Raw genomic sequence first — 17,728 nt, 5'->3', positions numbered from 1 at the left:
GTGCTAGTTTCAAACCTCCTAAGCTTGATACACCAACCTGGAGCGGCAAATCTGGGGACTTCTACCCCCTGGTTGTCAACCATCCTGAACGGGTTCAACCTGACCCAAGCTGAAGATGTTGTCAAAGTGGCTCTCAATCTCCAAGCCATCCCTCTTGCCAAACGAGGACCTTTCAACAACATCATTGACTGGCCCACCTTCAAGGTCAAGCAGATAGAAGAGTTTAGAAGCATAGATATTTTCGGGAGAGATGTCAACCAAACATTTAACCTCCTCCCTGGCAACGAGTCGGTCCAGGAAATAGCTGAGGACCTCTCCTCCAAGATTAAGACCCTGCAGGCCAACCTGGACATCATGGAGAACTTCCACAACAAGGAGAACCTTCACAGTGTTGCCCTCACCCAGTCTCTGGTGCAGAATAATATGAATAGCCTGCCTATGGAAGTGAGGCCATCGTTTAACGATCAGTTCTCCAAATTTCGCAAACAGTGTCCAGACAATGTCCGACCTCCAGCCACGTTCTTATTCCTAACACAGTTTGTGGACGAACTGGAGAAGAATTATCGATCTACTCCTTACCTCTATGACCTTGACCTCGCTCTCTCAAACATAGGGGTCAAAGTGGTCAGACAGGGAACCTCTAAACCTAAACCCCAGCCTCGGAATTCTTCTGACCCACAGAGATTCTGTCCTCCTAAACCCTGCGCCATGTGTACAATAATGGGGTTCGAAGCCAATCACTTTTCCCTCAGCAAATACTGTGGAACTGGTAAACTGAGCTGACCTGAGATCATCAAGCTCATGGCAGTAGTTATAAGTGTAAGCTTACTCTCACAAACGGAACCTCCAGAGTGTGTCTCAAGGGATGCTTGCAGCATGGAATCACTGTGAACAAAAGGCCTTGCATGCACAGCAACCAGGCCCACTTTGTCACGGTCCCCAAGGTCAGCGCCAACCAGTCTGTTCCCTTGGTCGAAACCTTGAACCTGGGTGGGACGAAGATAGGAATCCAGTATGACACCGGCTGTAAACTTAGCCTCATCTCCCGGTCAGCTCTTTCGACCATACCCCAATACATGTACTCCCTTGGACCCTCGTACAAGATGATAGTGCTGACATACTCGGGGAAAGCAAGAGTTATCCACACCACTGAGGTCAAGCTGAAGCTACTCAGGAAAACCCTGAAGCTAGCAACGATAGTGGACAACCTCAACAACAGTTCTGGATTTTCACTTTCAGTTCCTCACAAGTGGAGGTCGTTCACGGGGACTTTGACCTCACAGCATACAGGCCAAGTAGAAATTCTACCTGGCGGCGATAACAACTTATTCTTCCCTTCAGAGATTGAACGTGACTCACAGGGAATGGCCCTGTACCGGAGCAACCTGACCCAGGGATACAAGGTGTACGGATCTGTCCCCTCCAACATTGTCACCTGGGTGGAGCCTCTAGACCCTTCCTCCAATCGTACCAGGAAATTCAAGAGGTCAACCTGGCAATCTGGAAAAGAAACAGGTGGGAAATCAGATCTTCCTGTTAAAAACCCGGAAAAGAACCAAGACAACAGGAATAGAACCATGAGGGGAACCAAAAACTCCGGAAGGAAATTGGGAGGAAAAACCGGGAAATTAGGAGGTGAAACAGGAAAAACATCAATTTCTTCTAGAAGAAATCAGGAGGAGAACCAGGAAGCTCGGGTTAAGAACCAGAGCAACAGGAAAGGAAACAGGAGGGAACCCAGGAGCTTGAGAGAGAAATCGGGAGGTCAGGAAGAGAAACAGAAGGAGAACCAAACACTGAAACCTAACCTGAACCTCACGCCAACCCCAGCTTCTGTCAGATCTGACCCTACAACCACTCCAGTTACTCCCACCAGTCCAGAATCCCAGAACTATTCCAACACTCCCATCGAATCAGGAAATCTAGCTCCAGCTCTGAAATCCAGACCAGAGCCAGCTCAGGATGAATTCCACTCGAATCTCAACGAAATCAATCAATAGAACTATACCAAGCACCAAGTAGGAATCAATTATTTAAACATTTTAATTTTTTTTAGAAAACAAACAGGAAAATGTTTTAATTCAGATTACTTAAATTTTCCCTAAAAAATACAAAATAAAGAACATTAAAATTAATGATTCTAGAAGTTGACGCAATCACTCGCATACTAAATTAAATAAGCATCTCTTCAATTTTAATTAATCCCTTCATTTTAACTCTGTAATTTAATTTATGATCGAGATCTCAGCTCATTCTTAGTTTACATATTGATTTTTTTTTACTCTTCCTTTAAATTATTTTGGCAAACAGTTCACAGGAGAATGTGCAACATGAATTCATTTTACTTCATTGTTTCAATCTCATCAATTATTTGCCTGTTAAATGCAGTATTAATTAATGTACCTACAATAGAAACATGTACCTTGTAGTTTTACATCTGTTTATTTCAATCAATCAATCTAGTAACTATCAATCAGTCAAACTACATTGTTAATGGTTATCCCTTTAATTCGAGTATGTAACCCTAACACCCTCGAACCTTGTCTGGGGCCAGTGTCAACCATTAACTATGCTTCGTGTAAAGTCATCTTTAACTTAGATCCCCTCTCGGAGACACCAAAACCAAACCAAACAATTTTAACCTCCTTTTTCTTTGTTCTCCCTGTCGGAGTATAAACAACCTAGAGCATTATGAATCCATTTTCAAAAGCTTAACAAAGAATATTTTCATATAAAGAATTAGTGACTTTCGTTAGTAATTAATTGTCATTTATTTCAGAAGTTTAAAACGTCTTATTACTGTTCAACTATTAACCCCTTTGTTATCAGCCATTAGATCGTAAGAATTTTTTTTTCATTATAAACATTCATTATAACAATTTTTATATGTTATCATTCATGTAATTTTTTTCAGGAAATAAAGAGAATTCTTTATTATCAATTTTGATTTTGGGGGGTTATTCTGTTGTGTGTCTGTTCAACTTAAGAATCTTGTTTCTATCTGTCAACAACTCTGCCTTTGATAGAGAGCTGCTAGCTTCTTATTCTCCCCTCTGCCATTTCTGGTTCTTACTAGAAGATAACAAGTTTGTTTTGTTCTTGGACCACAAACCCTTAACTCATGCCTTGTTTAGGACTTTTCCACCCTGGTCCGCCATGCAGTCAAGTTGTCTCTCCGAGTTCAACTGCATCATAACTCATCTTCGAGGTTCAAAAAATGTGGTTGCAGATGCTCTCTCTAGATCAGACCCAGAAATAGTTGTATCTCGTTCATCATGCTCCATTTCAACTTTTCAAACTCCGCCTCCTGATGCAGTTTCTACAGTAGCTGCTGCCCCTCTGCCATTAGTTCCTGGAATTTCCTATCAAGACATGTCAGCCCTTCAACAGTCCTGTCCAAAGGTTCAAGCTCTCCAATGTTCCTCTGCCCTGACTGTAGTTTCTGTTCTTTTCTCCGGGTCTAAGCTGTGTTGTGACTTGTCAACTGGAGTTCCCCCTCCACTTTTTTTCAAGACCATGAGAAGATTAGTTTTTAACACTATTCCCTCAGTATCCCATCCTGGAATGAGAGCTTCTAGAAGACTAATGTCTCTCCAAAGAAATCAACATCTGGGTTTAGAGCTGCTTAGACTGCCAGCAGAGTAAAATCCAGTCTCATATCAAATCTCCTGATCAACACATTCCTGTCCCTGGTAGAAGATTTACTCATATACATGTGGATCTAGTTGGTCCGTTACAGTAGTCTAATGGTTTCTCCTACCTCTTCACCATCGTGGACAGAACCTCTAGATGGCCGGAGGCAATACCTGTCAAATCTATTAGGATATTGGATACCTCTGTTTGGAATTCCCTCAGTCATCACCTTCGATATAGGATCACAGTACACATCCTCCATTTGGTCTCTGTTGTGTTCCTTCCTAGGTATTATTCACTCTCAACCTATACTTTTCACCCTCAAGCAAATGGCCCCGACTGCCAACTGAAAGTTTCTCTGCGAGCTAGGTTAGCAGGTTCTGAGTGGTTTCATCATCTCCCCCTGGTTCTCCTAGGACTCCGGAATGTTCCCAGAGAAGATTCATCAGTTTCTGCCACAGCTCTTTTTGGAACTCCATTAACTTTGCCTGGAGAGTTTCTCAACAACCCTGAGGTTCCCTCTGTTGAATATCTCCAACGTTTACAGCAAATCTTGAAGAATATTCCAGTTCCTCTGCCCCACCACTCAGTTCACAGTCCTGGTTCAGAAACAGAAAACAATGTTCCTACAAGTTTATTGTCCTGTTCTCACATATTTGTTCAAGAAGATGCTGCTAAGGTCCTTACTTGGTCCTAAAACGTTTTCCAAAGTTTTTTCTCTTCCAGGTTGGCTCCAAGACGGACTCTGTATCTGTGGACTGACTGAAACCAGTCCTGTCAGAATTTCCTGTGGTAGCACAAGTTCCACCTCGTCAAGGAAGACCTCCAGCTTCATAATCTCTGGCTCTGAAACCTCCAGGTCCGTCACTTGTACGTACCGCACCTAGTTTTAAATCTAGTTCCACGTTCTCCTGACAGATTCTCCTCTTTGCCAACTAGCAGGAATCCAAGACAGACAGTTTGATATAAACCTCATTCTCTTCAAAAAGATCGAGGCTGATGCTAAGGGGACCCCTGTAGAGGATCAACATTGTCGTCTTCCAGATTTGAATACAAACCAAATTATATCTGTAATTTTCAAGTTAAATAAAATAACTTTGTATCGTTAGAATTCAATAAATATACAGTACGTTTTCTGCTATCAAATAAAGAGGCACTACATATCTATCTATTGTTTACGCCTGTATCTATCTATCTATCTATCTAGTTTACTATCTATAGTTTACGCTTCTACCTATCTATCTATCTATCTATCTATTTAGTCTATCTATATTGTATCTATTTATCTATTTATCTTTCTATTGTTTACTCCTGTATCTATTTATCTAGTTATCTATCTATTGTTTACGCTTATATCTATCTATCTATCTGCCAACTCATCATGTGTATTGCCTATAGTGGTGAAAGTATAAAGCATATTTGGGAAACCACTTATACACAACTACCCAGACATATAGTAGACATACTAGGATATAGAGAAAACCCAGATCTTACTCCTACAATACAACTTATACAATACAATGTAGAGAACCACGATCTTACTCCTATAGTATAACTTACACAATACAATAAAGAGAACCCAGATCTTACTCCAACAATATAACTTGCACAATACAGTATAGAGAACCCAGATCTTACTCCTATAGTGTAACTTACACAATACAATAAAGAGAACCCAGATCTTACTCCTATAATATAACATACTCAATACAATAAAGAGAACCCAGATCTTACTCCTGCAATATAACATACTCAATACAATAAAGAGAACCCAGATCTTACTCCAACAATATAACTTACACAATACAATATAGAGAACCCAGATCTTACTCCAACAATATAACTTACACAATACAATAAAGAGAACCCAGATCTTACTCCAACAATATAACTTGCACAATACAGTGTAGAGAACCCAGATCTTACTCCAACAATATAACTTACACAATACAATATAGAGAACCCAGATCTTTCTATTACAATATAACTTACTAAGTACAATATATAGAACCCAGATCTTACTCCTACAATATAACTTACTCAATACAATATTGATAACCAAGATCTTACTCCTACAATATAACTTACACAATACAGTATAGAGAACCCAGATCTTTCTCCTACAATATAACTTACAAAGTACAATATAGAGAACCCAGATCTTACTCCTACAATACAACTTACAAAGTACAATAAAGAGAACCCAGATCTTACTCCTACAATATAACATACTCAATACAATATAGAGAACCCAGATCTTACTCCTACAATATAACATACTCAATACAATATAGAGAACCCATATTTTACTCCTACAATAACAATTAAAAAGTACAATATAGAGAACCCATATCTTTCTCTTACAATAAAACTTGCACAATACAATATAGAGAACCCATATTTTACTCCTACAAAAACACTTAAAAAGTACAATATAGAGAACCAAGATCTTACTCCTACAATATAACATACCCAATACAATATAGAGAAACCAGATCTTTCTATTACAATACAACTTGCACAATACAATATAGAGAACCCATATCTTACTCCAACAATATAACTTACAAAGTACAATATAGAGAACCCAGATCTTAAACCTACAATATAACTTACCCAATACAATATAGAGAAACCAGATCTTTCTATTACAATACAACTTGCACAATGCAATATAGAAAACTCATATCTTACTCTACAATATAACTTACAAAGTACAATATAGAGAACCCATATCTTATTCCTACAATATAACTTACAAAGTACAATATAGAGAACCCAGATCTTAATCCTACAATATAACTTACACAATATAATATAGAGAACCCAGATCTTTCTACTACAATACAACTTGCACAATACAATATAGAGAACCCATATCTTACTCCTATAATATAACTTACAAAGTACAATATAGAGAACCCAGATCTTAATCCTACAATATAACTTACACAATATAATATAGAGAACCCAGATCTTTCTATTACAATACAACTTGCACAATACAATATAGAGAACCCATATCTTACTCCTATAATATAACTCACAAAGTACAATATAGAGAACCCAGATCTTACTCCTACAATATAACTTACACAATACAATAAAGAGAACCCAGATCTTAATCCTACAATATAACTTACACAATACAGTATAGAGAATCCAGATCTTTCTATTACAATATAACTTACAAAGTACAATATAGAGAACCCAGATCTTAATCCTACAATATAACTTACCCAATACAATATAGAGAACCCAGATCTTACTCCTACAATATAACTTACAAAGTACAATATAGAGAACCCATATCTTACTCCTAAAATATAAATTACTCAATAAAATATAGAGAACTCAGATCTTACTCCTACAATATAACATACACAAAACAATAAAGAGAACCCATATCTTGCTTCTGCAATATAACATACACAAAACAATATAGAGAACCAGTGGCGGCCATAAGGGGGGTTATTGGGGTTATTTACCCCCCCCTGGAGTCCTGGGGGTAAATACCCCCCCCTAGAATCCCGGGGGTAAATACCCCCCCCCCCTAGAATTCTAGGGGTAATTACCCCAGAACATATATTCAGGCCCTGAATACCAGGGGTTACTCCATTTGCTGCCTCTACAAGTAACAGTTCCAGTTGCCTTGACCCCTTCCCTTCAAAAAAAAAATTCCCCCCCCCTACAGAACCCTTATGTCCGCCCCTGTAGAGAACCCAGATCTTACTTTTACAATTCAACTTACACAATAAAATATAGAGAACCCGATCTTACTCCTACAATATAACTTACAAAATACAATATAGAGAACCATAGATAAAGATAGATTACGCATAAGACGACATTTTTCATCTTGAAAGATATAAATGTACAGAGATGTTTTAAAGATATTGCTATTATATAGATTAACTAGAACTCAGATCTTACTCCTACAATATAACTTACACGTACAATATAGAGAACCCAGATTTTACTCCTATAATATAACTTACACGTACAATATAGAGAACTCAGATCTTACTCTTACAATATAACTTACACGTACAATATAGAGAACCCAGATCTTACTCCAACATTTTACTCCTATAATATAACTTACACGTACAATATAGAGAACTCAGATCTTACTCTTACAATATAACTTACACGTACAATATAGAGAACCCAGATCTTACTCCAACAATATAACATACTCAATACAATATAGAGAACCCAGATCTTACGCCTACAATATAACTTACACAATACAGTATAGAGAACCCAGATCTTACTCCTACAATATAACATACTCAATACAATATAGAGAACCCAGATCTTACGCCTACAATATAACTTACACAATACAGTATAGAGAACCCAGATCTTACTCCAACAATATAACTTACACAATACAATAAAGAGAACCCAGATCTTACTCCTACAATATAACTTACACAATACAATAAAGAGAACCCAGATCTTACTCCTACAATATAACTTGCACAATACAATAAAGAGAACCCAGATCTTACTCCTATAGTATAACTTACACAAAACAATATAGAGAACCCAGATATTACTTCTACAATATAACTTACACAATACAATATAGAGAACCCAGATCTTACTCCTACAATATAACATACACAATACAATATAGAGAACCCAGATCTTACTCCAACAATATAACATACTCAATACAATATAGAGAACCCAGATCTTACTCCTACAATATAACATACACAATACAATATAGAGAACCCAGATCTTACTCCTACAATATAACATACACAATACAATATAGAGAACCCAGATCTTACTCCAACAATATAACATACTCAATACAATATAGAGAACCCAGATCTTACTCCTACAATATAACATACACAATACAATATAGAGAAACCAGATCTAACTTCTACACAATATCTTACACAATACTCACTTCTTTTTTGAATACTCGCGTTTCTTTTTAATACTTACTTCTCTTTTTGAATGCTCTCTTTTTTAATACTCTTTTCTCTTTTTGAATATTCTTTACTCTTTATTGAATGCTCTCTTCTATTTTTAAATACTCTTTTCTCTTTTTAAATACTATCTTCTATTTTTAAATACTCTTTTCTCATTTTAAATGCTCATTTTCTTTTTCAATATTTCCAAAGGGTTCCATATTGAAAAATCTCTTGTTTTCGAAAAATGCCATTCTGAATTTTGTTGCGTATTTTTTTATTGTAAAACATTGCAAGCGTAAAAAAATGTTAAGTAAGAACTAAAGAACAACCCTGAGAATTTATTGATTTAGAATCCATTAAGAAAGTTCAATGTATGTATTCTTCTATTGGGTGATTTCACTGAAATAAAAATTTCCCCTGGGTATATCATTTCCTCTACTACGGGATATCCCCCCCCCCTCCTCCTCTCCTCCCCCTCCCCATGTACTTGAGAGTAGTGAGAGTGTGCGTATACGAGCGCTCACATCAGGTCAGTTCTACCGTATCCGTGCTCCCGCGCGCATCTGTGCAATGTGATCAAGTGTGAGGGTAGAGAAGCCTGCCCTGATCCCTAGGGATCATGTCAGTATGTACTATACTCCTATATCAGATCTTATTTCTTTAGTTATATTGACACAATGTATAGTTGGAGCAGATCATTCCTGGTCTCCTATAGTCCAGGGACGTTCTCTAGTCCCTCCTACTATACCCCCACCTTCTATACTCAACCCTGTGATAGATAATGATATTTCTGGTTCTCGAGCATACCGGAGACGAACATGGTTACCTCTGCGCCGGAGACGTCGGAGACGCTGGTATTGGGTTCCCAGACTCCAAGCTGTTCAGGGTTACCCAGAGAGCAGGGCGGAGGGATTTTACTCCGCCTTTGAGTTACGGGGGCACCCGGAGAGTAGGGCGGAGAGACTCTACTCCGCCTCCCAGTCCCAGGGATTCCCTCAGTTTATTAAACTCCGATCTCGCCCCTCCTCCACAATCAACCATTTCAAGGGGACACCCAGGGCACTAGAGGAGGAGGAAGGGGGATTTATTAAAGGTGTTCGAGGTCTATTCGGAGCCCCTGAACATTGTTTAGAGGGGGGTCAACAGTATGCCTGTACGTTTGCCCCTGTCTGTTGGTTGACAGGGGGTGTAGTATCGGAAGGTGAATAAATAAGATATTTATCCAAACTTTTTTCAGTAATAGAATTTTTTTTAAAGGAATTGATTCTTTGCTACAAACACTGGGTTAAGCAAAGATAAAAGTATTAAAAATTTAGAGTTTGTGGGCAAAGACTCAATTCCTTTAAGTACTGATTTATTGTTAAATGTCTTCCATATAAATATTTATAATTTTCTCCTGTTATCTTATTAGTTTTTAATGTATTAGTATCTCGTTTACAATAGACTAGAACATCATGCAAGGCCAGTAGTATATCAACTGAAATAACTTGTATCAAGAAATCGAAGTATGCAAATAGAAAACATGGTTGAGTCATATGAAGAAAAATCTGTTTAAAGGGTGGGAAAAAAATTCTCGACATTCGCCCAGAATGTAACGAAACAATTAACTCAAACTCTTACTCTCTAATTCATAAATCTTTGCAACATGATGGGTAACTATGAATCGACTTCTAGTTGGAAAGGAGAGGAAAAAACATGAAAGTGAGATTAGAAAAATTACAGACCAAAATATGGACAGTTTGAATCTAAGTTTAGAAGGCTGAAATTTGAAGAATGTGAAAGAATTGTGATTTCCTAATATGGTCTGGATGGTGGATACGTGAGAATGATTGGCTCTATATATATACACGGTATCTGAACAATTACAAGGACCTGTCATTTACATGTCATACACAGTTCATTTTCACACTAGGAGTAGTAACTAGGGAGTAGGGATAGGGTTCAGGGAGGATACACAGTTCATTTTCACACCAGGAGTAGTAACTAGGGAGTAGGGATAGGGTTCAGGGAGGATCAAGGACAGAACCAAGCAGCAGCAAGGAAACTGAGTTTTTTCTTGTAAAGAAGGGTGTTAGCAATGTTGCCAATTTTAGAGAGTAAATAGTAATTTCATACAGTGGTTCCCAAAACTATGGATTGGTTGTCGTCTTTGCTATTATTTTCGCTATTGGTAAAATTGTTTTTTATTCACATTGTTTATTGTTACAGATGTAAACTTGGATTGGAAGCTTACCTACATTTATTGTTACAGATGTAAACTTGGATTGGAAGCTTACCTACATTTATTGTTATTCACCTGATTCCAAAAAAAAAATAATGAAGTAACAAAATTAAAAAAGAATTAAGACGACAAGCATTCCACTGTATTCTGGTTACCACTTTACTAATGATTAGTTTTTTAAGATTTCCAGTTCGTTCTTTAAACTCCATTGTTTCAATAGCTCTACAATAAAAAAATAAGATTTTGAAATATATTTTTCCTTGAATTCAAAAACCAGAAGCTACTTGATGATTGGTAGCACATCCTTGACTGAAATCAAGATCACATCTTGAATACTTGATATTTGCCAGCATATTCTTGACTGAAATCGATTTGCATTTAATCCTTGATTTAAATCAAGATCAAGTGCTACTTAATAATTGGTAGCATATTACTATGTAAAATATCAAAACGATCCCCTTGAAACATGTAAATAATTTGTTGTTTAATATCAAGGTTGTGAATCGTTTATGTACTCCTGCTGTAAACCTCCTGAGCTAGGACGGAGAGAGATTGATCCCCTGGAGAAGAGAGGGCAGGACTGGTTGCACCAGGAACCAGAGTGTGGGATATCCAGGTACCCAGAAACTATGTTAGGTACTTTACCGAAAGCATTTTCCCAAGCGGCATGTTTCAGAGGGCAACTTCCCAAATGTCAAATTTCCCTAACGGTAACATCCCTAGCCTGTTCTAGCCGTATTGCAGCCTTCGGCGCCTAATTAGGCCAAACCTAAAATGTACATTTGGTAAATTGCCGCATGGTAAATTGCACATTTCAGAAGTTGCTACTTAAGAAATTGTCACTTGGGAAGTTTCCCTGGGGAAAGGCCTTAATTTGGGAAAGTACCAGAAACACTTAACAGATGTAAACTTGGATTGGAAGCTTACCTACATTTATTGCTGCAAACATTATGTTACAATGTATAATCCTTAATAATTTAAAAGTGTAAGGTCGTCTTCGAGCCAGTTTTTGAGAAAATGATTTATTCTTAGTGTACTTGAAACCAAAGGATTTGAGTCGTTGCCGCAGACTCTGATTTTCTAATCCCTATATCTTTGAAACCCAATGCTGGAGACTTCAGACATTTCAAACTATGAATTCTGTTAGATCAACTAATACGTTTGAAACATCAAAGAATTACACCATCAGGTTGCAATATATAGGAATTAGAACATTCGAGTTTGTGAGAAAGACTTAATTCCTTTGCTAATTCTGGTCCAGATTTTAGATTTTAAAGCTTAAGCCAATAAACTTTTGTTCTAACTTTCTTTTCTTCATGTTACGTGTTCTTTGATTCAATTAGCAGAATATGTCTAGTGCATAAACTTAAGCAGATGGTTTTTAATGTTTCTATACAGACCCGGAGAAACTAAACCATCCTAAACTCGAGGAGGAAGAATAATTAAAATTTCTTTTCTTCTTCATTTTGTGAAGATAGAACTGCAACGCTTTGGTTTATTTTATACATGACCAAAATACGAATGGAGGAACGTTAGAAGGATCTTTATTGTGTTTGCAAAATGACAGATTTTCTCCGAAAACTTTCATGCATTAGACGTGTGTATTCGTGTCTAATATTATTAGATTTTTCTATTTCTCAGTGTGTATACGTGTCTAATATTATTAGATTCGTCTATTTCTCAGTCTGACGACGTGTCTGGTCTGAGTGTGTATTGAATATAAAATAAAATCTAATTTTCTTGCAAAACTTCTTCAAGGGACTTTCGTCGATTGCAGATTTATGCAAGAGCAACAAGGGAGGAATTTTACAGAATCTTTAATTTTTTAATTGTAAAAACGAAGATTTCTTCCTCATTGTTACTCAAGTAAAGGTTTCAAATTGGGTAATGTAACTCATTAAATGGAGGCCCAGTTTAAATTACGCCGACAGTCTCTTGAAGCATGAAGGTATAACGGTTTGAATTTGGCTAATTTTAAAACATTTATTGTCTCTCCAGATGAAAATGGTCCTGAGGTATTACAAAACTTTCCCCCTCCCTTCCCCCCAACCNGGGGGGGGGGGGGGTGAAACATATAATCTTATTCTAAAATCTACATTTCTTCATCCCCCTTTTCATTGTTTACATTTGTTCGCCCTAGTTTCGTGTTTCTGCATTCACTAAGAGAAAGATATAATATTTCTTACTTTGAACCAAACAATTTCATTCAATGTTAGAAGATGCATCAAATTCTTCATTTTCCATGATGTTCTCTAACTGCAAAATGTTTTTGTAAATTTTCATCTTTATATAGGGTGTCACAACAAAACGATCTTTCAGACATTGAAGCCAAAATGTCAAACTTCAACTGTTTTTGATTTTTCAATTTGTGTACTACTTACCTACAATTTTTGTGCTACGTACCTTTAATTGATATCAATTGATCAAAAATGTTCAATAGCTAAAAATTCAAACATGATAAGTGCTACAATGTCTAAAAGATCGTATATATTTTGCTTAACGTATACGGCATAACTAATCGGTTCCGAATTTATTTTGGTAACTCTCATGGCTCCCGGGATGGTTTCATTAATTTCATTAATGTAAACTGGAAAATCCGCGACATTTTTAGTTTTATGAGATTCGAAGAAAAAATGATGTCTTGAAAACCAGCTAAAAGCTGAAATAGTATATTGAAAAAGATGGCGAAGCGCCATAAAAGTCTAAAAACAAATTTCTGCTTTTCATTTGTCAAACACTATTTCAATATAATTTTTCTAGAATAAAAACAAAATCGTGGAATATGACAAGTTTGGTTCTTTTCTTCCTCGTTGTTGCTTAAAAAATCGTGCACGATAAGAAAAAATCTTTGTGATCGTAATTATATACAGAATGTTTGGATAGGTATCATGTGTTTACACCGTCAGGTTGCAAAGACATATAGATTAAAAAAGTTTTAAATACGTATTAATTTTTTTTTAAAGATAAAAGTTAAATACTACTTTTGTGAATCATTAATGGTACATTTTACTTTAAATTTTGGTAAACCCTTTTTTATTTTTTATTTTGTTCCAGGCACAGACAGTTTGCAAAGCGTATTATTGGAGGTGAAACAGCTAAGTTTGCCGAGCTGCCCTGGCAGGTTAGATAACATTCGAAATACATTTTTTATTGTCAACTATTTTTATACCAAAATCTGTATTCCAAAAATTAAGATTTTTTTTAAAAACACCATTGCCATTACTTCTAATCGATGTTTTTTTTTATGAATCTAGTTTTGAAGAACCAGAGTAATAAAAATCAAGAATAAAGAATTCAAAAACATGTTGATTTACAGCGCAGTTTTAAATTATAAAATCTTTTTGAAACTAGAATTTTATGTGTACCCTCGATGTTGCGAATTGAGTGTTCCGAATTCACTAGGTATTCATTTTAATCCGGCTAGAACAAACAAAGTTCCTTGAAAAAAAATCATCCTAAAAAAAATCTTGAAAACATTGTTTTTTAATATTTTATTTGAAGAGGAATATTTTGTCTAGTAAAACATATTCATGAGTTGAGAAGCAAAAACAAATGTTAAGAGATAAAGAGATAAATTTTACACTGCAGAGAGATTTATATAAGATATATCAGAGAGGTTTATATAAGATATATCAGAGAGGTTTATATAAGATATATCAGAGAGGTTTATATAAGATATATCAGAGAGGTTTATATAAGATATATCAGAGAGGTTTATATAAGATATATCAGAGAGGATTCAAGGCAATGTAGCAGCAAACTAAAAATGGCAGGTAGGGTTGGGGGTGGAAGGTATAGACGGATAAATTTCTGTAAAATTTGTTGTTAGTGGAGGAAGTCATAAAAAAAGAACATTAACTGAAAAATAATAAAGCTTAAAAAAAAAGTAGAAACGGTTTCTGAGTTAGGAAATGAAATTGGAAAAGTAAGATTAGGAGATAAAGTAGGAAATTTATTTAAAGAAACAGTATCAACCATGCAACATAACAACAGTGGTTTAGTCATCTTTTATATATAAATTTGGCTTGTCTGTTTGTTTGTTTGTCTATCTGTCTGGGTGTTTGTATCCAATAAACGTCAAAACGGCTGAACCGATCGGGCCCAAATTTTTTGTGGGACATCTAGGGACCCCAGGGAAGGTTTATGAATTTATGAATCAAAATTTCAAATATTTGTCTCCATCAAAATTCGATCGACATTAAATTTTTTAAAATTTTGAAAATCCATGAAATTTTTTGTGAAAATCCGCGAATTATTTTTGTTTTGTTTTACGATGTACACAAAGAGAACATGTTCACAATTAATTTAGAAGATGGGCGCGAAGCGCCCTCTAAGGCTAGTTATATATACTTAGCTTGTCTGTTAGTCTGTCTGTCCGTTTGTATCCAATAAACGTCAAAACGGCTGAACCGATCGGGCTCAAATTTTGTTGTGGGACCTCACGTGACCCCAGGGAAGGTTTATGAATGATCAAAATTTTAAAAATTTGTGTTTAAAAGTTTTTTATTTTTGAAAAATTTTGAAAATGCGCAAAAAATATTATGAAATCCGCAAACTTTATTTGTTTTTGTTTTATACTGTACAAAGAGAAGATGTTCAGAGATAAAGCCACAATTAAAAGATGAAATAGAAGATGGGCGCGAAGAGATACCGCTAAAATACGAAGATTAAGTACGGATTAAGTGCTTAATCGCTTCAAATTAACTGTCTGTAATGAATATTGAGTTCAGGGTTATTCAATTCAAACAAAAGTTCAAAAGTTTAGTTGAGATTAAAATATATCTTAAAAGTATCTAACTTTTAAAGTTTTATTAAAAAATAATCTTTTTTTGCATCCTTTTAAAGAATATATGCTGAGAATGATTGTTAATGGTTAAATTAGAACATTGTCCTGATACAAGGTATATTTAGTAATAGAAGCTCATGTATATATCTTTATGATAAAGCTCTTCGCTCATATTATATGCTAATTTATATGTTCATTATTGCTGGCCAAACCACTCCATTCCGGAGTGCTCTGGGGGTGGCGTAGATTAGAATTTAGAAATTTTTGAAATTCCACAGGCAACGCCGAGCTCTTCAGCTGAAATCATGATTTAAAACCAAGCGGGGATAAACGGCGGTGTTAACTATGACTAGAATAATAATATAAACAGGGTACTCCAGTTAGTATCAGTATCTATATATGTGTATATATATATTAAAAAATATGCAATATTTTGCAGTTTATATAGCTTGTGTCACGTAGACCAAAACTTTTGGAACAAATTTGAAAATTAGTTATGTTTGACCCCAATATGATAAATAAATAAATGGTCTTAATGTCAAAAATACCATTATTTAAAACATTACAAGTGCAGTTACTATTTTGCTTATATAGTAAAAATTCGCTGAGCACTTTTAGGAGTTTAAAATAAAAAAATAAAAATTGTTTTATTTACAATTTATTGTGTGGCACCATGCTTCGTGATTTCCTAAAATGTTATGTTAATTTATTATTGCATGGAAACCGTTTGTTTTCCCACCCGAGGCCTATTTTGAAACCATTAAACTTGTAGGAGGAACAATTAATATTCAAGTATTATGTTTAACATCAAGGACGGATATCTCAAGATCAATGGAGTTCTCTTGCATGATTAACTGTTCCAGTTGTGTATGCGAGCATGTCAGGCTGTGTCATGTTTTTCCCATGAGAAAACTGGGAAAATATCCAACCTCAACCTAGGCACAATTCTTACCTCATTCTGTAACATGAATGTTTGTTTTCGCTTAATTGTTAGTCCTCGGATGAAAATGAGAGTCCGTGAATGACATTGAGATTCCTGGCACGAAAGTGAGAGGTATTTAATGAAAATGAAAGTCATGGAATGAAAATGAGAGTCCTCAAATGACAATGAGAGTCCTCAAATGACAATGAGAGTTCTTAAATGAAAATGAGAGCACAGGAATATAAATAAGAGTCCTGAGATGAGATTTTAAAAGCTTAAACCCGACTAAAACCCGGTCTTTGCGTCTGCTTAGACCCAAGTAAAGCTCTAGTCAAGACCCGGGTTTTGGATGGCCTTGAGTTTAGTAAGAACCAACCCTCTTGGGTTTTACTCTCTTTAAGGCTCGAGTCTTCAGCAGCTGAAGATCATAAATTTCATAAAATCTTTTATATTTGTACATTTAAAATCTTGGGAATTATTTGTGGTGTCAAATTTTATTAATTATATAAAATAAACATATACTATGAAAATAATGTATTTTCATAAAGTTTGAATTATCGAAATTTACATCTCCTTGTCACAGCTGATCTGACGGCATTCTGTCTGCTACAGAGAGAACGCTTGCAAAACAGTCTCTCATTGGTCGAATCAGAACCAATCCTGCCTTGGGTTCTATCTAAGCCCGAGTTTGGGTTTTAGTCGGGTTTAAGCTTTTAAAATCTCATCTCTGGAATCAAAACGAGAGCTATAAAATGAATTTCAGATTCCTGGATTGTAAATTAGAACCCATGAGTAAAAATAAAAGCAATAAGGTGAATAAGAGCACTGGAATCAAAATGAGAGCCGTAAAATACAAATTTGAGCGCTAGTTAAAATAAAAATCGCTTACATTAGAATGAAATCAAGATCTTTACGGAAGACATCAACGTTGGAATACATAAAAGCATTCTTTTGGCATAAAAATGAGCGTAAATGGAATAAAATAAGAGCACATTGAATAAAAATGAGAGTTCATAGAATAAAAATGAAAGTAAATGGAATAAAAATTAAAGTTTTTGGAATAAAAGTATTCGAGTAAGAAATAAGAATCAATTGGAATGGAATAAGAGAGTAAGAAATACTGTACAATATCTTATAATTGTAATGAGTTTGGTGTGGAAGGATTTATACTGCAATATCTTCTCCAGGCAGAAAGATAAAGAATTAAACTACTGAAACGACCAAGGTCT

At 35.7% G+C, this 17,728-nt stretch overlaps 1 protein-coding gene across 1 annotated transcript in view; it reads left to right on the top strand.

The window, feature by feature from the left end:
* Window positions 1-9,116: 9,116 nt before the first annotated feature.
* The window catches only part of LOC111706509 (serine proteinase stubble), a 30,193-nt gene continuing 21,581 nt past the window's right edge, over window positions 9,117-17,728 (top strand). Inside the window, exons 1-3 of the mRNA XM_023479400.1 lie at window positions 9,117-9,771; window positions 11,287-11,407; window positions 13,846-13,912. Of these exons, the coding sequence (XP_023335168.1) occupies window positions 9,198-9,771; window positions 11,287-11,407; window positions 13,846-13,912 (762 nt within the window). The 5' untranslated portion in view covers window positions 9,117-9,197. The remainder of the gene's footprint in view (window positions 9,772-11,286; window positions 11,408-13,845; window positions 13,913-17,728) is intronic.

Source organism: Eurytemora carolleeae, unplaced genomic scaffold (genome assembly GCF_000591075.1).
Source record: "Eurytemora carolleeae unplaced genomic scaffold, Eaff_2.0 scaffold736, whole genome shotgun sequence".
Classification (NCBI taxonomy): Eukaryota; Metazoa; Arthropoda; class Copepoda; order Calanoida; family Temoridae; genus Eurytemora; species Eurytemora carolleeae.
This window is presented reverse-complemented; position numbering and strand designations above follow the sequence as displayed.